Source organism: Aedes albopictus, chromosome 2 (assembly GCF_035046485.1).
Source record: "Aedes albopictus strain Foshan chromosome 2, AalbF5, whole genome shotgun sequence".
Classification (NCBI taxonomy): Eukaryota; Metazoa; Arthropoda; class Insecta; order Diptera; family Culicidae; genus Aedes; species Aedes albopictus.
This window is the reverse complement of record NC_085137.1, coordinates 387,666,612-387,692,516: the sequence shown is the minus strand read 5'-3', so window position 1 is coordinate 387,692,516 and position 25,905 is coordinate 387,666,612. Positions and strand designations below refer to the sequence as shown.

General features: G+C 43.5%; 1 protein-coding gene across 1 annotated transcript in view; it reads right to left on the bottom strand.

The window, feature by feature from the left end:
- Window positions 1-877: 877 nt before the first annotated feature.
- LOC109399416 (CD63 antigen) overlaps window positions 878-25,905 on the bottom strand; it is a gene marked incomplete at its 3' end in the record, with an annotated part of 85,835 nt that continues 60,807 nt past the window's right edge. The window contains 3 exon segments of the mRNA XM_062853159.1: window positions 878-1,072; window positions 1,158-1,340; window positions 3,841-4,029. Coding sequence (XP_062709143.1) covers window positions 878-1,072; window positions 1,158-1,340; window positions 3,841-4,029 — 567 coding nt within the window.

Genomic DNA, 25,905 nt, shown 5'->3' with positions numbered 1-25,905 from the left:
CAACACCTGCACAGCCGAAATGTTCCCATAGCTGGCAACGACAACACTGCACCATTTCTTCTTCTGCCGCATCCGGACGATCGCATGATTGGCAATTATGTCCTGTGGTATTTGCACGATCGGTCATCTTTCCGCTGCCCCGATATAAAATCTTGAAGTTTGTTGGGGTTCTTCACTAAATCTGGATAGCAAACTCAAATTTGTCGTTGGTGGTAAGGTAGAATTAAATAGAATATCAAATTTAGATTAGGTAGAATAGTATTTTGTATAGCTTAATAAATTCCTAGAACAATCCGAACTGAGTTCAACTGCATGACTTTCAATTTTTCATCACATCTTCTTTCTGTCAGTTTGATGACGTGTCTCGGGCAGCTGTCGGTCGACCGATGACACGACATACTCAGCGGTGTCGGCGTAACGAGGGACCCCGTCGTAACAGGCTAGATAGCACGATGTCTCACGAGGAATAATTTGTCGATTCAACAATCTTTGCTGAAGACATCAATATACTAATGAGTAACAGATGCTAATAAATACTCAGGATCAAATATTTGACCAAATACAAATCAATGTTCAAACATCTGAGTCGGTAAGATTTTCATTAGTGTCAAACAGATGTTTACACTTCAGTTCATTCAATGTAAAATATTTGACCTCAAGTAGGTACTCGTAGCCTACGAAACATGAGACATGAAAAAACAAGCAATATGACGAAAAATCATTATTCCATGTAGTTAACTTCTAGCAAAGTTCCAGTTTTTTTTTTTCATAGGAGGAACTCGAATTGTTAAAAGCATCCGAAAACCGAAAGAATCCTAATAAGCAGCAATATGACTAGCTACTGTAATAAAGTGCAAGTTTCTATGTTCCAACTCACCTGAACTAACGCGGACACTATCGCAACGATGGCCACTTTGATGATGTCCATCTCGATGCTCTTCACCAGAACATGTGCACATCCGACGTCGTAGATCTTGCTGTCCACAGGATTGTAGCAAGACCAGGGCAGACCCAGCTGCTTCTGCTTTTCCTTCTTGTAGTCATGGACATTGTTGATCCCGCAGCACTGGAGCTAAAAATAGATTTGCATGGAAACATACATTCATCTAATTATACCTTTTCCCCCGGAGGTACGGTGCGTTACGCGATATACTAACATCCCGCTGCAGGCGGTTCCAGATGTGTGTCGGATCGGTGATGGCACCTGCCGTGGCAACAAACTGTCCGAAGCTCGTTTCGATGGCCAGCTCGGCGGGCGTCAGGAGCTGCTGTTTGGTTGCGACCGCCCAACCGCTGATCAGGAACTGGATCACAATTAGTATCACTAGAAATGCACAGAACTGAAACGAGGGAGTGGAGATGAGACGGTATTGCAGCATTAGTAGGTATACACACAACGAACGTGCGTGATGCGCGCATATGGGAAGGTGAGATGACGTTATTGACCGGAAGCTGTGAACGAGCATGGGAACTAATTAGAATTCCAAACAGTGATTTATCTTGTCAGTCGCATGTGGTAAATGATTTGGTTGTATGTTAATTTGAGGTCGAGAATTGACGCGGGAGCTTCTTTTCAGTCAATTAACATATGTTAATTGTTGAAGCAAACTTCGTTAACCGGATAAATCGTGCCAACAATCTTCGTGGGCAACAATTTCCACTATAAATACTTTTCAAAAAGTCTATTCAAATCATGAATATTCAGTAAATAATACTATCCGAGGGTCACGAACAGAAATGCGATAGTCAACTCGAAGAAAATTGTGTCACGAGGTTTATTCCAATGAAAAGCTGAACATCGGCACGCTTGTATGGCTATTAATTGAGAAATCGTGACCAAAATATGAGTTGGGGGAAAAGAAACTGACATATCGTCACCAAGAAAGTTCAAGAAGAGTTCCCACTATAGGGTGACAATGGGTATTATCGGCAGGTTTGTTCTCTTCGTCATGGGGGATTTTTGTCGGCCAAATTGCCTGAAACTTGGCCATATAATTCAGCTTAGTTGGGAAGGATTCGAGACCAACTCTGAGTTCAATAGGTTTCAGAAAACCCCCAAAGACGAAGAGAGCAAAACGGCCGAGAATAGGTAATTTCCCCTATATTAATTTCAACGAATGTAACTGTGCACGATGATTCAGATTCTCCGTCGTTTGAAAGCCTTTATCTCCCAGTCTAACTTCAGGTAATTTATCGTTTAGTAAATAAATTCACAAAAAAAGTCATGGATCTGGATTGGATTTGGATTTGGATTGGAGTCGGATTGTATTTGGATTGCATTTGGATTGGATTTGGATTTGGATTGGATTTGGATTGGTTTGGATTGGATTTGGATTGGATTTGGATTTGATTTGGATTGGATTTGGATTGGATTTGGATTGGATTTGGATTTGGATTGGATTTGGATTGGATTTGGATTGGATTTGGATTGGATTTGGATTGGATTTGGATTGGATTTGGATTGGATTTGGATTGGATTTGGATTGGATTTGGATTGGATTTGGATTGGATTTGGATTGGATTTGGATTGGATTTGGATTGGATTTGGATTGGATTTGGATTGGATTTGGATTGGATTTGGATTGGATTTGGATTGGATTTGGATTGGATTTGGATTTGGATTGGATTTGGATTGGATTTGGATTGGATTTGGATTGGATTTGGATTGGATTTGGATTGGATTTGGATTGGATTTGGATTGGATTTGGATTGGATTTGGATTGGATTTGGATTGGATTTGGATTGGATTTGGATTGGATTTGGATTGGATTTGGATTGGATTTGGATTGGATTTAGAATAGATTTGGATTGGATTTGGGTTGGATTTGGATTGGATTTGGATTGGATTTGGATTGGATTTGGATTGGATTTGGATTGGATTTGGATTGGATTTGGATTGGATTTGGATTGGATTTGGATTGGATTTGGATTGGATTTGGATTGGATTTGGATTGGATTTGGATTGGATTTGGATTGGATTTGGATTGGATTTGGATTGGATTTGGATTGGATTTGGATTGGATTTGGATTGGATTTGGATTGGATTTGGATTGGATTTGGATTGGATTTGGATTGGATTTGGATTGGATTTAGATTGGATTTGGATTGGATTTGGATTGGATTTGGATTGGATTTGGATTGGATTTGGATTGGATTTAGATTGGATTTGGATTGGATTTGGATTGGATTTGGATTGGATTTGGATTGGATTTGGATTGGATTTGGATTGGATTTAGATTGGATTTGGATTTGGATTGGATTTGGATTGAATTTGGATTGAATTTGGATTGAATTTGGATTGGATTTGGATTGGATTTGGATTGGATTTGGATTGGATGTGGATTGGATTTGGATTGGATTTGGATTGGATTTGGATTGGATTTGGATTGGATTTGGATTGGATTTGGATTGGATTTGGATTGGATTTGGATTGGATTTGGATTGGATTTGGATTGGATTTGGATTGGATTTGGATTGGATTTGGATTGGATTTGGATTGGATTTGGGTTTGTTGAATGCCAATGATAGTTTTAGCCAAATTGCGTCTCGTAATGATCTACTTATTTTATTTTATGAGTTGTCACTCCAAATTTGAAAAATTCCAACAACAAGGAATGTCTATCTAAGAAACTTCAGTGCTTTTGAACGACGTGCATCAGCTAACATTCATCACGTGAAGATAAGATAAGAGCAGCCTACAAGATGCAATGCAGTCGCATCAAATGAACAAACCGAGTATAACTCATTAGTCGTCATCCTTATCAGAGTAAGTCTAATGAACTGCTATTCAGCTAAATAACGAAAGGAATGTAGCCCGGAACTAGATCTAGGACTACTTACCGTTCCCAGGTAGCATCGATGCTTTTTGCTCGTGGACGTCCATCCGAAGTAGCAGATCAGCTGGGCAACCAGTCCCAGCGCGATGATGACGACGAACGGTTCCCAAAACTGGTCGTTAACTATCGCCGAGTACTGCCGGTGGGTCCATAGCAGGAACGCGCCAATCACCAGCTGGGCGCCACCACAAATCTATATTCGTCGGTTCAAGGGAAGAATAAAAAAAGGTACAAGAATGTTAACTGCAATTACTCGTAAATCAGGCCATGTGCAGCAGCCATCGCATCGGCATCAATGCGGGCGTTTGCATCCCAATGCATAGAGCGCTAATGGACTGCACATTTGGGTTTATAGTCGAGTCCCAAGAGTGCCGGCGCGAAGTTGTTGCAAGGGAATAGTTATAGTTGCATCTTCACTAAATACCGAACGGCGAGTACTATATGGACTAGAGTTGCCGCGAGATTTTATATAGAGACATCGATGGGCGATTTCGATGTGATTTTTACACGTCGTTAAAAGTTTGTTTTGGCTGCAGCAAGTGCGCTTCCTCCCGCGCGGAATACAGAGGTACAAGTTTGCTCACGAAAATAAATCCCACACATAAATATTTGCTCCGCGACCCGGTGCTGTCTGGTTCCTGGAAGTTGTGAAATGCTGATAGATCGGAAGGTCTCATTACCAAGGCGAGGCAAAGTTACGGTAGTTACTACAGTCAATCCTCGAAAAGACGGTGATTCATGATTAACGGTGAACTTGCTTTTTGCGGATCTAGTATGCCACCGTGTTCTGATAAACTGTATGATCACTTCAAAATCGAATTTTTGATAGAAAGTCCGTGAGGATTAAGCCTTGGAGTACACAGAAAAAAATATTCATGTAAAATTCAGCGAGAAATCATGCACATAAAGGGAATGCTATAGTTAGTGCATATTTACATGAGGTATCATGTAAAATTACGTTACAATCGTGTAAATTTCCGCTAATAGTCACGTAACCGGTTGGAGTCCATGATGGTTTACGCGATGGTTGGCGGAAATTTACACGATGGTAATGTAATTTTACATTATATCTCATGTAAAAGTGCACTAATTCTAGCATTCCCTTAATGTGCATGATTTCTCGCTGAATTTTAATTACAATTTTTTTTGTGTACTTCAGATTAGGCACTGAAATAAATTTTGTTGTCGTTTCCACCGAATCCATGGTAGAATTAAGAACTGTACCAACAATTTTCAACCGAATGCAAAATTCTGTTAATTGTACTGAAACATTGTCAATATTACCATGCGTGTATTACTGTTGACTAAAAACATTCTTGGTTCTACTATTTGGGCATTGTAATTTCGATCATGTAGACTTGAATGTTGCGCGTCTTAGATAAACATGGTCAAAAATACAATGTCAAAATAGTAACATCAAGAATGTTTGTCAATGGTACTTCACGCATGGTAATATTGACAATGTTTCAGTACAATTAACAGAATTTTGCATTCGGTTGAAAATTGTTGGTACAGTTCTTAATTTTACCATGGATTCGGTGGAAACAACAACAAAATTTATTTCAGTGGGGATAAGGTTGGTTTAACCTTTCAGGACGCGCGTCATGTACCGCGCTCGCGCTATATATGACAAGCGATGTTTTTTGGTACACAAATCAAAAAAAGAGTGTAAAATTCTGTGACATATGATGCACATGATTGGAGCGTGGGATAACACAGAAGTTTACATGACATATCATGTGAAAGTCATAAAATATCATGTAAACTTCCATTATATGTCATGTAATTCAGCATGACTCTGTGTGTTTACATGGCATATAACATAAATTTGCATGACATATCATATAAACCATCATAGCACTAAGTTTACATGACAAAGCTAAAGTTTACATGACGTGTAAATCTCATTATTTTTATCTGTGTAGTGTTGTACTTTTTACAACAGCGCGTGTCCTGAAGGGTTAAGGAAAAGAAGTAGCGAGTGGAGTTCAGGGGAGTTTATAGACTGTTTCAGAAATTGTAAATACACTAACGATTAACTGCCATTTCAATTTGTGCACAATATTCAAAAAAGTTTCTTCTACCTCTTATAGTGAACATGCCAACGAAGCAAATAATATCAATTTTGTTGATGTTTCTGGTAAAAGTTAAAAAATAAGGCTCTGTAAACTAGATGATTAAAATTTGAAGTTGCACAACGTGGTCAGAAAATGTAGCATAGTCGAAAAGAAAAAAATCTTACAGATAAAATAGTTAATTTCCAAACACAATAAAAATTGCTGTACTGTATTGATAATAAAAAATATTTTTCGATTGATAAGAGTATTTTTTAATGGAATATTTGATCAAGAACCACAATGTCATGTAACGCACTTAAGACCTTCTGAAACCCCCAAAAACGGATCTGTAACGCCTTCGAAATCTGTTAAAAATCTCCTGAAATTTCCTAAAATAATCAAGCACCTGATCCTGTAACCTCCGGAAACGCTTCCGTAACACCTCTGAAGCCCTTCAAAAACGTTCCTGAAATCCCCTGCAACGCCTGAATGGGGATGGGGAGGGGAAGTCAACTCATCTAGCTGTTGTTCGGCTCGCCATTTTGTCTGTAGTTCGAGGATGATTCGAGATACCGTGGAAGAAAAGGCATCCCACTTGTCCTCCCCCGTACACATCCTTTCAACAATGTTGTCGGGACCGGTTGTTTCAGCCCATGGTCTTATATCGTGGCGTGGGAACAACGTTTCCAAGATCCTCTGCAGCATCACGGGTGAGCGTTCCGGGGGCGCAGATGCTCCTTTCGTTTTGGCCATGACTACCCTGTAGGCATCGCCGCAGGGTGTCGTGTTGGCTGCCTGGCAGAGATTTTCGAAACACGCTCGTTTTCGTGTCTTAATCTCTTTGCTCAGTGCCAGTTTAACCGCCCTATAGGCCTCACCTCTTTCCGCTCTACCCTCATCGGTACGAGCTCTTTGCATCCTCCTCCTCGCTCTTAGGCAGGACGCTCTGAGCTCTGAGATTTCAGGACACCACCAGTATACCGGCTTCCGTCCAATTCTGGGTAGCGCACGCCTAGGCATCGCGGCATCGCATGTACGGCTTAGAGATCCGACTAGATCTTCACTGGACAGATCGTTGGTGTTAGGCTCTGTTGACTACGCCCCTGGCGCATAGGCGCACCTTCTCATCCGACGTCATACCAAGCACACACACCAGCGCACGCAAGTATTGTACAAACCGTTTACCCGAAACGTCAAACCACTGCTATCCATTGTGAACAAGAACTCTATAGGGACAAGCACATTCTAGAATTCACTCCACGTTTTACAGTATGTAGTAACTCATTTTGACCCATATTAAAAGTGAAATCTTATACTATCCCGTGGAAATAATATCAAATAGTGAATTTGCAAGTAGGTAATTAGTATACAGTGAGTTTTCTAGTGAACTAAAACATGAAATTATTGCTCCCCTAGTTGCATACAGTTCTCGATCCAGTGTCACTTTGTAACCTCTAAAATCGCTCAAGCTTGCATGAGCACAAATGTGCGGTAAGAAAACTCATTCAATATTGTATTTCCCTAAGTTTAAGTGAACGACATTCTTAGGAAATTCGACCAAACGAAGACCAAACCGAGTGACAAGACCGAAAGCGTACAGAAATACTAGGGAGACTAAACGTAAGTGTTCCTTTCCATTATGTAACCATAGTTCGTAAGACAAAATGCCCGCGAAGAGGCCACACGTTGAAATTTGTACCTCCTTTGTTCCATGCAGGAATTTATTAATCCACCCAGGATTCCAATATACCACCCTAGATATCCAAACCAATTTTGTTTTATTGTCGGTGGTGAATCGGTGATTACTAAATCGGAAAAATCCCTCTCTGTTGGACATCTTCCAACATCTTAATAAATTCGTTTATTAACGAACAAGTCGGTTCATTGTTATGGCGAGTCGAGGTCGGTCAAACAAAGGCAGTAATGCCGGCGGAAGTGAAAGTGGTGCAGTCGGTAGTGTGCAAGTGGTGGTCACAAATGAAACAATTGAACCGGAGGCAACATTTCCTGGTCGGGCGTGTCGAGTTTGCCGGGCCGATGACAACGAGGAGATGGTGAGGTGTGATATGTGTATCAAATGGTTTCACTTTGCCTGCGTCGGTGTCACTCAAGCCATAGAGAACGAGCCTTGGAACTGTGCAGAGTGTACAAAATCGGTGCAAATTGCTGAAGCGGTAGTGAACCCAAGTGATGGTGGTGTAAAAAAGAAACCGAATGTTGGAATCGATGGTGGCAAATTGCAGCTTCCACTTCATCAGGAATCAAGTGATTTGCAGACACCCAAGACGTCGAACGCCAACAAAACAGGAACGCAAGAGGAGCAAAGGACAGCTACAAAGAAGACGGCGCCAAAAGGACTACGGAAGGACAGCAACAAGCCGCATCCAAAAGGAAGCCACCAAGTGGCTGCGAAGGAACCCGACCAAAAGCTGATGAAAGGTACCGGAAGGGCAAAATCTGTGGTTTCCCAAGTGTCCAGTCGTGCATCAAGTAGGTCCTCCCAATCGCTTGCGAAACTGAAGCTGCAGAAGCTGGAAGAAGAACGGATTTTGAATGCCAAGAAGCTGGAACAAGAACGAGTTTACCTGGAGGAGAAGTATAAACTGCTGGAAGAGATGGCTAGTGAAAACGGATCCGACGTAAACAGTGTTTCGGAGGCTATAGGCGAATGGTGTCCCCGAGCGCAATCAAGCCACCGTTCGCAAATGGAAGATCAACGACCAGCTTCAAACGAGTTTCCTCACTTTGGAGTAAATCCCCCCGTCAACAGCAGATGCAGATCGTTCATCGAAGAGCAAGCTAGTGTTCACCGTGAAACTCCACAGTTCAATAGCCGTTTACCAGAACGCGACGAAGATTGCTGCTCGCTAACTAGGAAACAGATAGCAGCCAGACAAGCCGTGTCCAAGGATCTGCCCCAGTTTTCCGGCAACCCCGAGGATTGGCCCTTATTTATTGCAACATTCAACAGTACTACGACAATGTGCGGCTACACGAACGATGAGAACATCTTTCGGCTGCAGAAAAGCCTGAAAGGGCGAGCCTTCGAAGCTGTGAAGAGTCGCCTGGTGCACCCTTCTAATGTCCCGGGAGTGTTGAAGACGCTAAAAATGATGTTCGGGCAACCAGAGGCTATTGTACACACGCTCATCGAGAAAATCAACTCCCTGCCGGCCATAAGAGAAGACAGGCTAGAGACACTAGTGGACTTCGCCGTACATGTGGAGAATTTCTGTGCAACCGTGGACGCCTGCGGCCTGGATGAATACCTGTATAACACTACCCTCCTACATCAGCTTGTCAGCAAACTACCTCCAACAATCAAGCTGAACTGGGCACAATACAGGCTCTCTATTCCAGGAATCAACCTAGCAGCTTTTAGTTCCTGGTTGTATTCCCTTGCCGAAGCAGCAAGCATAGTGACAATTCCGAACATCGCCAATACAAGACCAGCTCGGAGTGAAAGTCGAGGCACGAAGAAGGGAAATGCCTTCGTAAACGCCCATTCCGAAAATGCTCCTGCAGAACCCCGTACATCTCACAGTTCAAATGGAAAGAATCCTAGTGTTAGCGGTGAATGCATTGTTTGTAAGGGAACTTGCAAAACAGTCGACAAGTGCAAGCGCTTTCTGGAGTTTTCTCGAGATTCACGTTGGGCTACAGTACGAGAGTTCGCACTTTGTCGACGTTGTCTCTGCCGCCACAATGGACTGTGTCAAGCCAAACCCTGCGGAAAGAACGGATGCCAGTTCAAACACCACGCGCTGCTGCACAACGATCAAAAACAGCAATCCACAGCGGAAATGCCGTCCTCTTCGACAGCAGTGTCTTCAGCAGCAGGCGATAAGGATTTTCCAAACACTGCGACGAGCTCAACAGCGCACAGTTGTCACACGCACCAGACAAAATCAAGCGACATATTGTTTCGCTATCTTCCGGTAGTACTGCACGGCAAGCATAGATCGATCCGTACATTCGCTTTCCTGGACGATGGTTCGGATCTTACGTTGCTTGACGAAGAATTAGCCGACGAGCTAGGGCTGGATGGAGAAACACGATCGCTTTGTCTACACTGGACTGGTGGCACGCAGCGGCAAGAAGTGAAGTCCAAGGTCGTCGAAGTGGAAATATCCGGTGTACATAGTGGAGCCAAACGATTTGCGATCAACGGTGCACGAACAGTGAACAAGCTTTTGCTTCCGTTCCAAACATTAGACATCGAGGAGCTGTCGTCATTACACCCACACCTGCAAGGACTTCCAGTCAGTTCATATCAAGGCGTTCGACCACGGATCCTGATCGGACTTAAGAACCAACATCTTAGCCTAGTCCTCAAGTGCCGGGAAGGTAAACCGAACGATCCTGTCGCCATCAAAACCCGACTCGGCTGGACAATCTGTGGAGGAGGAACATCGGAATCTGCAACCAGCCCAGTGCACTCAATCTACCACATTGCCGCCTGTGGGGACCATTGTCAGACGGACGAGAATCTTCACCAAGTTATGAAAGACTATTTCGCGCTAGACAGCTTGGGGATTATGAAGCCAACCAAAGCACTGCTATCCGTCGATGATCAAAAGGCACAAACTCTCCTTCAATCACAGACCAAGTTTACTGGAGAACGCTACGAAACCGGCTTACTCTGGCGTTCCGAAGCGGTACGTCTGCCGGATAGTCAAGCGATGGCGCAACGACGTTTCCAGTGCCTGGAGAAACGTATGAACAAGGACGAAACGCTTGCCGAAACATTGAGGGAAAAACTGGCGGATCATCTGAACAAAGGTTACATACGAAAGCTATCCGATGACGAACTGAGCCAAAACCATCAGCGCGTTTGGTATCTTCCAGTGTTCCCAGTGACAAACCCAAATAAACCGGGAAAGGTGAGAATCGTATGGGACGCAGCAGCCAAGGCTTTCGGAGTATCACTAAACTCTGTTCTGCTAAAGGGTCCTGACAATCTTTCCTCATTGTTCACTGTGTTGATCCGTTTCCGTGAGCATCCCATCGCCTTGACAGGAGATATTCGCGAGATGTTTCACCAAGTCCTTATTCGCAAGGAAGATCAACAGTGCCAGCGTTTCTACTGGAGGGACGATGACGGGAAACTTTCGGTATACGTCATGTGCGTCATGACCTTTGGCGCTTGCTGTTCACCAAGTAGCGCCCAGTATGCCATGAATCTGAATGCTACGCGCTTCGCTCAAAAGTATCCCGATGCAACGGAGGTTATCGAAAAGCAGCACTACGTTGACGATATGCTAATGAGCGTTGACACTGAGGAGGAAGCAATCAAACTCGCAGAAGATGTAAGGTTCGTGCACTCGCAGGGCGGGTTCGAAATCCGAAACTGGACCAGCAATTCGCAACGGGTCTTGGAAGCTCTACGTGGCAGCAACACCGAGGAAAAGAACCTGAACTTGTCACCCGAAATGCTGACTGAAAAAGTGCTTGGCATGTGGTGGTGTACTGCGTCAGATGTCTTCACCTACAAGATCGGCTGGGATCGCTACGATCGTGAGCTCTGGGAAGGTCATCGTCACCCTACGAAACGAGAGGTTCTACGTATTCTCATGACAATATTTGATCCTCTTGGGCTCATCGCACCGTTCCTAATGTTCCTCAAGATCCTGCTTCAAGAAATCTGGCGTAGCGGCATCCAGTGGGACGATATCATTGACGAAAACGCCTTCGCCAAGTGGCGCAGTTGGCTGCAGGTTCTACCACAAGTTGAACTAGTTCAAGTACCACGATGTTTCCGGCCTCAACTTGCTCCGGCATATGACGAAGTTCAACTGCACACGTTCGTTGATGCGAGCGAGAACGGCATGGCTGCCGCGTGCTTCCTGAGATTCACACGGAATAAAGACGTATGGTGTCGTTTAGTTGCAGCCAAAACAAGAGTTGCTCCCTTGCGATACCACTCGATCCCAAGACTCGAACTCATGGCAGCAGTCATTGGTACAAGGCTCTCTACAACAGTTCTCGGTTCTTTGTCCTTCAACGTAAGCAAGCGCGTCTACCATTCGGATTCCAGAGACGTGATTTGCTGGCTGAATTCGGATCACCGTCGTTACACGCCATTCGTTGCCTGCCGAGTCAGTGAAATCCTAGAAGCAACAGAACAGAAGCAGTGGCGCTGGGTCCCGACGAAGCTGAACGTGGCAGACGACGCCACGAAGTGGGAGAAGTTTCCGGATATGACGCCAGAATCCAGATGGTTCATCGGGCCAGATTTCTTGCAGTTATCTGAAGAATTATGGCCAAGCCAACCGAACAAAGTTATCAAGACAGAAACTGAACTTCGGGCCTGCCTGTTAGCCCACTTTACATCGCCTGATCCAGCCATCAACGTCTCTAGCTGGAAGCGGATGCTTAAAGTAGCGGCACTTGTACATCGTTTCCCTGCAAACTGCCGTTTGAAGAAGCAGGGGATGCCAGCCCACTTCGGAGCCCCATCTACCGATGAAATCCAGTCCGCTGAACGCTACGTCATCCGACAAGCACAACGTGAGGCGTATCCGGAAGAAACAGCTATTCTCCTTCAACAAACGAAAACCGTTCCCAAGACCAGTCCACTGTTCAAACTCACCCCTTGGTTGGACAGCAATGGATTGATGAGGATGCGGGGAAGAATCGGTGCCTGCGCCCAGGCTCTAGAAGACGCCAAGAATCCGATCATTCTTCCACGTGACCACCACACTACCCGACTTATAATCGCACACTACCACAACAAATACAACCACCAGAACCACGAGACCGCTTTGAATGAAATCCGACAGAGGTATTGTATACCTCGATTACGAGCGACTTATTCGAGGGTACGACACAACTGCCAACAATGCAGGAACCACCGTGCTGTACCACAGCCTCCAATGATGGCCGATCTACCTCCAGAACGACTTGATGCCTTCGCTCGACCATTCACACATATCGGCATAGATTATTTTGGACCGATGGAAGTCGTCGTTGGCCGTCGAGCAGAGAAGCGATGGGGAATGCTGATCACTTGTTTGACCACTCGTGCAGTCCACATCGAAGTCGTAAACACGTTGAGTACCGATTCCTGCATCATGGGTCTTCGTAACTTCGTAGCGCGTCGAGGTTCACCTAGGACGATCTACAGTGACCGCGGGACTTGCTTCATCGGTGCGAGCCGTGCACTGGGCGATGTGGAAATGGAAATCAATCACGATGAGGTGATGAAGGAGTTTGGCGGAGCCGAGATGACCTGGAAATTCATTCCCCCAGTATCGCCACACATGGGTGGTAGCTGGGAACGCCTGATAGGCATTGTCAAGCGGAACTTGACAGCAATTCGACCCTCGCACAAGCCTAACGACGAAGTGCTACGGAACCTCCTAGCCGAGATCGAAAACACTATCAACTCTCGACCCCTGACACATGTACCACTCGACGATGAATCTGCACCCGCTCTCACGCCTAATCACTTTCTCCTTGGGTCATCCGATGGAACAAAGCCATTATGTACGCTCGACGACACTGGAAGCACACTACGACGAACCTGGAGAATGTCTCAACAGCTTGCCAACCAGTTCTGGAAGCGCTGGCTATCTGATTACTTGCCAGAGATCACTCGACGAACGAAATGGTACACTAACACGAAACCGATCGAGATTGGTGACGTGGTGGTGATTGTTGATCCGAAGCTACCCAGGAACTGTTGGCCTAAAGGGAAGGTCATTGGAGCCAGTGTCAACCAGAAGGATAACCAGATCAGAGCGGCCACCGTACAAACAGCGACTGGAGTGTTCGAGCGTCCCGTAGCTAAGCTAGCCGTATTGGATGTACGGCGCGACAAAGAGTAAGCCGGACCGAGGACCGGCGTACCCGGGGGGAGTGTTGACTACGCCCCTGGCGCAGAGGCGCACCTTCTCATCCGACGTCATACCAAGCACACACACCAGCGCACGCAAGTATTGTACAAACCGTTTACCCGAAACGTCAAACCACTGCTATCCATTGTGAACAAGAACTCTATAGGGACAAGCACATTCTAGAATTCACTCCACGTTTTACAGTATGTAGTAACTCATTTTGACCCATATTAAAAGTGAAATCTTATACTATCCCGTGGAAATAATATCAAATAGTGAATTTGCAAGTAGGTAATTAGTATACAGTGAGTTTTCTAGTGAACTAAAACATGAAATTATTGCTCCCCTAGTTGCATACAGTTCTCGATCCAGTGTCACTTTGTAACCTCTAAAATCGCTCAAGCTTGCATGAGCACAAATGTGCGGTAAGAAAACTCATTCAATATTGTATTTCCCTAAGTTTAAGTGAACGACATTCTTAGGAAATTCGACCAAACGAAGACCAAACCGAGTGACAAGACCGAAAGCGTACAGAAATACTAGGGAGACTAAACGTAAGTGTTCCTTTCCATTATGTAACCATAGTTCGTAAGACAAAATGCCCGCGAAGAGGCCACACGTTGAAATTTGTACCTCCTTTGTTCCATGCAGGAATTTATTAATCCACCCAGGATTCCAATATACCACCCTAGATATCCAAACCAATTTTGTTTTATTGTCGGTGGTGAATCGGTGATTACTAAATCGGAAAAATCCCTCTCTGTTGGACATCTTCCAACAGGCTCCATAAGCAACCTTTCTACGAATGACGCCTTATCGAAGCGCGAGGTCAGCCATCGGGAAACGACTGGTTGTACAGATCGCCGCTAGCTTAGCCTTATCCGCAACCCAGTTCCCGTTGTCGTGTGGGATGCGGTAGGGGTCAGCTAGCAGGACGATGTCTGTACTAGACTCCGAGACTGACTGTCACAGCAACTGCTGCGCAGCTTCACAGTGGTTCAGGTTTAATTGTGTAACCTGCATTATCGCTTAGCACTTCGACCTCTTCGCGTGCTTTAGCATTTAGGCCCGCCCATCATGTGGCCCTTGTTCGCCGTGCAGCATTTTGGTGCCAAGTTGCACTCCCTGACGAAATGGCCTTCTACTCCGCACTTCCTGCAGAGTTTACTCCGATCAGGGCCTTTGCATGCCCAGGACCTATGTCCTTGCTCAAAGCACTTGAAGCATGACAGCGGCGGCTCGTGTATGTTGAGCGGGCACACTGACCAAGCTACCTTGACCTTGCCGACTGCTATCGCCTTGTTCGCCTCCCCTACGGGGAGCTTGACCGTGGCAATCTGCGTACCAGCCGGGCCCTTTCGCAGGTGGAACGATGCACTTGGTACGTTTAAGTATGGCTGCGAGCTCCTCTGCGTCGGCGATTTCGTCCAGGTTTTTACATTGGAGAGTTGCCTCCGCTGTTAGAGCTCTTACCTGTACTTTTTCTCCAAGTACTTCTTGGGCTAGTGCCTTGTAGGATGCACTTTTCTTGGCCGCATCCTTCTTCAGCACTACCATCATCTCTCCAGTCCTGGTGCGTCGGATGCTTTTTACATCCGCGCCCAGCGGTGAGAGACGATTTTCGCCTCGCATGGCCTTCAGCACCTTGGCGTATGTGTCCGCCTCGGCTTTGAAGACCAGCGCGTCGCTCCTTTCGCGCTTGCGTGCTGGCTTCCCTTATCTCAACTTCTTTCCCTTTCCAACCGTAATCCAAGGGTTCTCCTTCCCTTGGTCTGGTTGGCTGCCCCCATTCTTGGGATTGGCTTGCTGGGGCTTGGTTTCCCTGCCCCTTGCGTGTTTCGCAACCGGTTTGGCAGCCTGGTTGCTCGCGCTGGCCGCACCCTTTTCTTCCCGCTTCGGCTTCGCACCCGTTTCTGCCGGGTGCTTCTTGGGCCGCGACTTTTCGGGATGCTCGTGGATCTGGGAGCCGACGTGTGCAGTATCAGACGAACTCGTACGGGCGGGATGATTCTATAGCTGAAACGCAATAAGAAACGCAAGGGCGCCGCCTACAAAAACTTGGCGTAAGAGGTCCTTGGCCGGCAGGCACACAGGTAGCATTGGTTCAGCTACCTGTGGCGGTCGTAAAAAAAAGTCCGTTAATGTAGGGAGGATCAAGGTAGGCTGGTGCGTATGTTATCTGACCTTCGACGAGCCACCGGAGGTTTGTTTCAGGTGTCTGGAACCAGGACACAAGTCATGGGACTGCAAAGGCCCTGACAGGAGCAAACTGTGTAGAAGATGCGGCACCGAAGACCATAATAAGGTATACACGGCATCACGAGTCCACCCATTTGTATGATCTGTACCGGGAAATCTGCGAACAACAGGCACTCAACGGGAGGTCCAAGCGGTGTAAAGCTGTTTCTAAATTGAGGGCGGATATCGCCATCATAGCGGGCCCATACCGAGTACCCGCCAGCAACGACAGTCGTTTATTGGGTCGCGGATCGGTCCAGAAAAATGGCGGCAATATGGATGACGAGTTAATACCCCGTCCAGGAGTTGATGTCTACTACCTATGAGCGCTTCGTGGTCGCCAAAGTAAACGGGGTCTTCTTCTGTAGCTGTTATGGTGGTCGATCGAGCAGTGGATACTGGACTGTATGTCGACCCTGCTTACAGAGCGAAGGCCGGTGGTTAACAGCGACTGACTTCTTTGCCTGGGCCGTGGAATGGGGAAGATGTTTTACGAACCAGCGGGATCAAATCCGGCTAGAGACACTGGCCATACTAGATGTCGACCTAGCTTTTTTTCGATTTGGAGAGTAGACGATTGCTACTCTCCCAGCGATGGTTCGCTACAATATGGACTACAACAGCAGCAGGCAGCGGGTAGAGGAAGCGGCGGCTTCGAAAGTAGAAGACATCATACTTCGACGAAGGGGTATTTAGGGATCCGCTCCGCCGTGAGTGAAAACTACTTGGTTTAGACGGCGACAAGCTAGTAGCGATGCTCTCGCGTGCGTGCGATGTGACCATGCCTAGGCGAGTCCATCCTAGAAGGGAGGCCACGGGGGTGTAATTGCTCCTACAGAGCAATCTCCAGAGATGTAGGAGAAGATCATAGAGGGGCTTTTTCCGCGTCATGATCCTAGTCCTTAAACTCCTTTCGTAGGACAGCTGAGGACTGGGGCCGGCGATGAGGAGAGGATCACCGATGAGGAACTTGCGGAGATAACAAAGACCCTTAGCGTAGGTAAGGCCCTAGGACCGGACGGAGTTCCGAACTTGGCCTTAAAAGTAGCTATTGCAGACGCCCCCGAGATGTTCAGGTCTCTCTCTCTCTTCTTGGCGTAACGTCCTCATTTGGACAAAGCCTGCTTCTCAGATTAGTGTTCTATGAGCACTTCCACAGTTATTAACTGAGAGCTTCCTCTGCCAATGACCATTTTGCATGCGTATATTGTGTGGCAGGCACGAAGATACTCTATGCCCAAGGAAGTCAAGGAAATTTTATTTACGAAAAGATCCTGGACCGACTGGGAATCGAACCCGTCACCCTCAGCATGGTCATGCTGAATACCCGTGCGTTTACCGCCTCGGCTATATGGGCCCTTATGATGTTCAGGTCTGCTATGCAGAAATACTTGCACTAGGGAGTTTTCCCAGAGGTTTGGAAGCGGCAGAGCCTGGTTCTATTGTTGGCATATAGACCAATATGCCTGATCGACACGGCGGGAAAGGTGCTCAAAAAGATCATCCTCAACACCGAGGGTGTGTGTAAATGGTCTCTCGAGCAACCAGCTCGGCTTCCGAAAGGGGAGGTCGACCGCTGACGCTATCTTGTCGGTTAGAAAGACCGCCGAGATAGCGCTCCAGCGTAAGAGAGGGGGGAATCGTTATTGTGCAGTAGTGACACTGGATGTAAGGAACGCATTCAATAGCGCCAGTTGGGCGGCTATTGTCGATGCGCTTTTGGGCGTCTGGGGCGTCTTTTGTGCAAGATTCTTAGAAGCTACTTCCAGAATTGAGTACAAGCATTCGACATCAGAGGTGAGTCGGGAGTGCTATCAAATAACCTCAGAAGTTCGAGTTCCGCAAGATTCCATCCTGGGTCCGGTGTTATGAGATGTTGAGGTTTATGATAACGGTTGGCGTGGCGATTGTCGGCTTCGCTGATGATATTACGCAGGGGATCTTTGGTGAATCGACCGAAGAAGTGGAATTGATTGCAGCCGTTGTAAAAAAGTGGACGAGCCCCATGAAACTTGAGAAATGGATGAAATAGGTAGTTGATTCTATCGTTTTCCAACATTCTTACAATGAATGGCTGTAGACTAAACTAGACTAGACTACAAAATCGCATGATTCGATGATTTCCTGTAGACAAACCCTTTCCGAAGAAATGACTGTGTTGGTGGCTGGCAGTCAGTGGTCAGCCGCCCCGCTCGGTGTCTTTCCGAGATAATTAAAAGTCTATAAATTCGTACCTACTACAAAACAGATAACATAAACAAAACTCGGCATCAAGTTCTCTGCCCCAGCCAGCAGGCAGCGGTATGGTACTGCTAGCTGGTGCTGACTGCGGCACTATTTCGCGGTCTACACACATGTGGTGGTCTACGCCATGCCATCTACAAGATGACTAACTGAAGGAAACGATAAGATAAACAGTGTCTCTACATCGTGTGTGCAAATAATGTCGACCTTTATGTATGGGAAGAAATTCCGTGATTTTTCTGATTGATTTCCCCCTTTTCTTCTTCGATGTTTGGGTACGAGTTTATTTTATTGACGTATGCCGCCAAACGACGAAGGTTGGGCACCTGACGTCGCGTTTTGATACGAGCCACTAAAGTAAACAAAAATCGTGAAGCATTGAATCTTAGTCAAATATTGCAGATAATCCCGGGTCTATGTTAGAGTGGTTCGAAATGTATTCTTTTGTAATTCCTCAACATTGTAAACGGCATGTTTACTGTTCAATTTATAAAACGGACAACTTTACAAGGCTATAAAAAGAAGACGCGTAGTTCAAATTTAACCACCCTTGCTTCGTTGTTCAGTACATCATCGTTCATTATAGTAATGGTTTTTGAATCGAATAAAAATAGTTTTATTTCATAGAAAATCGGGCAGATGTTAAATGAGGTGGATTTTACAATTGCTGAAAATTTAAAATATATATAAAATTACTGTTTACATATGGTATATCATTTTTAATATCAGAAAAGTATGTGCCATGCTGCAGCAGCATGAGTAATAAACATTCTGGCAAAGTTTAAACTCGATTGGAAAATTAGTTTTTGAAATATTGAAGTCTCAAGAGAGATTCGATTTTTTGATTAAAATTCAATAGTAAAGCAAAAAGGGCATGAACATATTCAATAAACATTTTTTTATACATCCAGTCGAAAGTAGGAATAATGCGGTTTCAAATGCAGAAAACTGGTTCTTAATAGCATTGCTGGTTTGGTTACTGTGTGCCATTACAGGCACAGTAATCAAAACAGTTTTGTCCTTTGAAGGTTCTTCCAAATAACAATGCAACCTAATGCAAATTTTACATAACAATGAAGTAGGAAATAGAAATTTTTACATCCGATTGTTATTAAATAAAGTGTACAATAACATAGGACCAACTTTGTTGAAAATAAACAATAACAAGATTCGCTAGAGTCGAAAATCTGCATCAATGGAGCAAAAAGTATGCAATTTTTTACTATGACCATCTTTATGGATTAAATTTTTGATGAAGAATGCAATTAAAGTATTTTTTTTTTCTTCTGCATCATTCAGAAAGCAATATTCTTCTACTCTGGACAACATTTTAGCCGAATCCGTTGTGCTATTACATCACAGGACTTGAATAAATATTTTTTAATAATTGCTATGAAAACCAAGCAATTCACTATATCAAGCTGGAGGCAGCTTGGTGCATTTTTACTAACCAACCATTGAGCTTTACCTTTAGTAGAATAGTATAAGATTACAATACATTAAAAACTTCATGAAAATATGCATGTTTAGTATGTGGAAAGTTAAGTCGAATTTTGAGAAATGGGTTTTTATTGATGTTTTACGAAAACCGCTTCAGTTACACAATAAAGAACATTTTGCTTAATGTTATATTTCTCCTAAATTTGAGAATAGCTATAGAAAGTTATGCAAAAAACTGAACATGATTTTATTGAAAAATAAAAAAGATATCGCACAAGCAAGTTGTCCGTTTTATAAATTGAACAGTCCTTACTGCTAGTTTTTATGGTTACGTATGTTATATTAGTTAGTAAGGATTGACCAAAACACAATATTTGGAAGATCCAGTCACTTGATTTGCTTCGCGAAAGATATGTTCATTAGAACCCTTTTGTTGATTTGAGTGATTTCATCGTGCAAAATACATTTTAAAGCAGAAGCTAGGGCTGGTAAACAAACAGCTAAATCATTTCTTAAGATTTTAAACCCCTGCTCTTCTTATAGCCTCCCCTTCTTCGTAATTTGCTTTTCATGTTTCCATAAAAAATATTAAAAAAAATTCAAACTGTACTCAGAACCCCTTTGTTCTTCCAAATCGTCTACGTGGTTCATGAATGGCGTGCAAGGCAACGCCTAAGTATGAACATACGTTTTAATTTTCGTTTTCAATTCGTAATCCAGGCTAAAGCATTTAAAATACTTTTTTACATCGTTTTCTCCAATACCAAATATTTCCAAACATCTCTATTCTGTTGTGATGCATTAATCATCGTAAACGAAAACCCAATAATTTGTTGAAAGCAGTTTGAAAACATTTCCTCTCGCAGTGTGTCAACACAATATTATTACAATTTCAACTGTGTAGAACAACAGACACTCGCGGGGCCAAAGCCGTGTCGAAGACGAGTTTCCGTTGAAACGTTTCTTCATCTCTTCCAGCAAGTAGCCCTTCGCTTCGCGATCCAATTTCGCGTTTTCGTCACCGTCTGTTCATCTTAGGAGCTGGCCCTGCTGGGCGCAAATAGTTGGTGGTACCACACGCCACCAGCGTCAGTCAGTGCAGTGATACAAACAACACGGGAATATACTTCTACGAAACCAAAGAGTGTTGAACTTCACAACATTCCCAGTTGTTTGCAGTTAAAATAAACAACAATCGTGCATCGTGGGAGAGATTTTCCTCGGAGTTCCCTGTTTTGAGGGAGTGGCGATCGTTTTGCTATTTTTTTCCATTAGGCTATTCTCTTAAATAAAGCTGAATTCGTTGTTTCCTGAAGGAATTCTCGGAGGAATCCCTGGAGTTGTTCCGGGAGTATTTTCTTGAGGAATTCCTGGAGGACTTCTTGAAGGGATTTCCGTAGTAATTTCTGGGGGAATTTCAGGAGGATTTCCTGGTGAAATTCAAAGAATAATTTATTAAGGATTCCTGGAAGAATTTCTTGAGGAATTTCTGAAAGAATTCCTGGAGCAATTCCTGAAGTAGTTCCTGCAATAAATTCGAGAGGAACTTTTGGCGTAATTCCTTAAGATATTTTTGGAGGATTTTCTAAGGAACTTCCAGAGGGAATTCGGAGACAAATTCTTAAAGTTATCCCAGGAGTATTTTCTTGAGGAATTTTTAAAAGTTTTCTGAAGGATCCTGGATGCATTCATGAAGAAATTTCTGGAGGAATTCTTGAAAAAAAAATCTTTGAAAATCCCTGGGGGAATTCCTGGAAGAATTCTTCGAGGGATTTCTGAAGAAGTTCCTGAAGGAATTGCTGAAGTAATTTCGATGGGAAGTCCTTGAAAAATTTCTTGACGAATTTCTAAAGGAATTCTGGAGAAATGCCTGACAGAAATCTCGGAGCAATCCCTGGAGTAATTTTTGAAAGAATTTCTGGAGGCTTTCCTGCAGGTTTCTGGAGCAATTTTTCAAGGAATTTCTGGAGAAATTCTTTTTTTTTTTTTTTTTTTTCAAAGTGATTACGGCGGTAGCAACACTGTGCTTATGTTCTACACCGCACCCTTTCCCTACATTTGCTTCTAGGAGCCTCTATTTTTGTTTCAACACACAGAAGTACGTAGGCATGTGTGGCCCAAGTCGACACTGTTTGGCCTGCGTTGAACAAAAATAGTTTTACTAAAAGTTTCCCCTTTTTTTCTTTTTGTCAATTGGTTTTTTAGTATGGTCCATGTAATTAGTTAGGTTCTTGTCAATTTGTCAGTTATTCGAAGTACATCTCCAAGGTAATAGTCAATTAAGTCATTCTGATCTGTTCTATCATAGCAGCTTTAGTCTTTGCTTTATTGAAGTTTAGTTTTATTGGAAATATGCTGAATGTCGTTATTGAAAAGATACGTCTAGAACTGTGTCCTGCTAGTTGTTCCGTCATGCACAGCTTTTTTAATCGATTCTGTGTCAAATTGTTTTCTTGATTTTTACTTCTCTGTGTACATCTCTTGTGTCCTTAAAATGTCATCGGTCCAAAACCTACAGAAACATGTAACTGAACTTCTGATATTTTTTCTGTTGATGTCATAACATCATCTAAGAGATAAACAAAAATTGCTTGTCAACTATTATGTATTCATCCCCCTACAAAAACTATGAAAAATATTCAAATTCGTTCTGTCCTATCGGCCCTATCAAGATAAACCATGTCATTTTCTCATGCGTGGACTAGAAATGTCAACCTAGTCATACAAAAGTAACGTTGTTCAATTAATAAAAAGCAGTCAGTTTTTTGTCCAGTCCAAACTGTCATGTCAAGTGTTCGCACGTTAGCTTCGAATCTATCAGCACAATTAAGTGCTGCAAATCTCCTTCCCACTATTAATTTTTCGGTTGATTTTAATTGCTTTATTTAAATTAAATATAATACAGTATAACATTGTAGAGATTCGAAAAAGCGACTATGACATTAATAAAATACTAATCAAAATCAACCGAGAAATGTGGGAAATAGAGCCCAAACAACATTTTGAAGTCAGCTGGCTGTAAAAGGTTCCAAAACCAGTCACAAATCCTATAAAACTTTTATTAGGATTTGTAACAATCATCAAAACCTTCTCAAATCCAACCGATTTGGAACTATTGCTTGGGAATAGACTCTACTGAGCCCTGGCGGTTCCTCCGTGTTTATCGAGCATGTCTGATGCATATGATCAGCCATACTCCATCTGCAGCAGCCGGTTCGTGATGAACCGTTGGAGGCGCATTAAAGAGTTGCACTCTGAGGCTCTAAGAGCCGTAGATTATATTCCGCGAGCATTCGCGGAATCCTAAGATTTACAGAATTGCGAACAATACTTCAAAACAGTTTGGGATCCATTTGTATGCCAGTGGACACCCAAATAGCAACACATAGACACTCGTAATATTATGAGGTGAAACAGATACAATCGTGAGAAAATTATGCCGATAGAGCGAAGAGAAACAAGAGTAGAGCCTGTAGACCTTGAAGGTCCTAACTACAGAAAATATTCTGGAAATCCTTTAATATTCCATGAATGTACAAAAAGTATTATAGTTGTGCCTTGAGGCTCCATCAGCAGTGTCGACTACATTCCACGAATATTTTTTTACAATTAAAGCATGATACAGTATGTAGATATCGTAACCCAAACTTCAAAGTGTATTGGAGGCCATTTGTATTTCACGGAATATTCAACTACCACACTATCGAGTTGCTCGTAGCATTGCGAGGTCTAATGGACATCGACGGGACTAAATTTCTTGAACAGATTGAACACAAATGATGGTAGATGTTGTAGATCGTAAGAAAATTAATTCCAGAGTAGTTTGGATGACCTAGATAATCTAGGTGCTTTGAGGCTTCATGGACTATGTTCTGTGATCATTCATCGTGAATGAAATTTGGATAAGAATGTTGGATTTGTCACACAAACTTCGGAGTACTTTGGAGGCCTAGCTCTGGAATGAAAACAGACTATGATGGGTATCCCGAGTAAAGCTCAATAACTGACTAGTAAAAAACTGATAACTTGTGTTCGCTCCAAAACTTTTACATTTACATTTACAATTTTACAATTTACATTTTACAATTTTGTGTTATCAACTTGGTAATTCATGTTACCATATCTGTCAAACCGGGGGTCATCAAAGTGCCTACATAACGCCTGCTTAACGCCTCTGAAATCCGCCGAATATCCTCTGAAGCTTCCTGAAATGCCTTCGAAATCCCCCTAAAACGCCCTCTGCCTCCATGTAACGCACCTGAGATCCTCCCAAACCCCCGAAAACGCCTACACAACGCCTGCGTAATGCCTTTTAAAACTCGCCCAAAATCCTCTGAAGCTCTCTAAAATGCCTCAAAAATCCCCTCGGACCCCATGTAAGGCACATGAGACCCTCAGAAATCCCTGTATACGCCTATGTAACGCCTCTGAAACGCACCTAAATACCTCTGAAGCTACTTGAAATGCCTTCGAAGACCCCTAAAATCCCTTGGACCCCATGTAACGCATTTGAGACCCTTCGAAACCCCCCGAAAACGCCGCATGCCCTTCTTAAACTTCTTTGCAATCTTCAATTCCATTTAGGTAAAAATTCGATTTAAGCAGTCCCGGATCATTATCTAAATGGAGGTTTGGGTGTATTGGCTTGATGACGTTTTCCTTTGTGACAGCCTATAATTTAAAGGGAGCATCCATTAAGTACGTCACGCCAAATTGGAAATTTTCAACACCTCCCCTTCCCCCTCGTACGGGGTTTTCCAAACAATGTTGCAAATTTTCACCTCACGAGTGCTCGTTATCACTTATCAATTGTATTTTAATCGCTTGCGATTGAACTTTGCGCTGCTAATAGATGACCATATGCAAAGAGATGGCAAAACGATCATGATGTTACTCTCAAACGATTTTGTACACATCTAACAGTGCCGCCACTCGCGCCCTTGAACTGCCAAACCTCACCAAATAAAGGGGCGCGAATGCTCGACACGCACACCAATAATTCGCATATACCGACACTATAGCGATACGGAGGGGGGGGGGGGGGGCTGTTTGTACCCGAAGTCTACGTTTCATACAAATTATAATTTGTTTTATTGACAAAACTAAACGATGTTTTATGGACGAAAAACTACTCATAGAAAAATCGCTGTAAAAATTGCGGGAGCAACTATTAAAGAAATCCCAAAGATGCACTCAGGATCTCGGGATAATTGCTGGTAAGGATTCCGAAAAGAGCTCTGGGAATAATCCTGAGGGAATTTGTAAATAAATAATATCAGGTGAATCACTGCAAGAACCGGTAATAAACTACGAGGAAAAGCTTCTGAAATAAATCATGAGAAATATCACTAAGGAAAAATTTTAGGAGAAAGTCCAGGATAAATTCAGAAAAACTGATAGACATCCCAGAACCAACACAGGAAGAATTTTTCTGAGAGACCCGAGTGAAATTTCGAGAGATCTCTGTTGTGAAACTTCAAAAGAAATCCCGCAAGAACCTTCAGAAAATATCCCCGTTGAAACTCCTGTAGAAATCCAGAGAAAAACTCTAGCATTAAGATCAGGAAAATTTATTGAATAAATAACAGGAGAAACTCCAGTAGAAATCGTAAAATCTCCTTAAGAAATCTTTCGAGTATGAATTCCAGGAATAACTCTTGAAGCAACTCTGGAAGAAATCCTTGGAAGATCTTCCGGGGAAATCTCAGGAGAAACACCGGAAGAAATCAAGATTAATCTACAATAGGAATCCTGAAAAAAAAACTTCTGGAGAAACTTCACGACATCTGCGATATATCATCATAAGAGAAACTCTTATGAATACCCAAATCCCACCAGGGACTTTGGAAGTAATACCGGTAAAATCTCTTGAAGAAATTGTGAATAGAAATTTTGTAGATTCCCCGTGAAAACTATAGTAGAAAAGGTCGGAATTCAAGAATCTTGGAAAGAAATTTTCGAGTATTGGAAAAATGAATCCGGAATAAATTCAAAAAAGAAGATCAAGCTAAATGGCATGAAAAAAATATGGAAGGAATCTTGATTGTTACAAATCCTGGAAGATATTCCAGGAGATATTTGTCCTTATTCTGCGGGTGAAGTGATATGACGCAATCGACTCGAACATCGAAGTGGGAAATCTGGACTCGAATGAGATGACTATCCATGTTATTTACACGATGAGTAACTTGATTCGAGTTGAGAATTCTCATCTCGATGTACGAGTCGACCTGCGTCAAGTCATTCCATTCG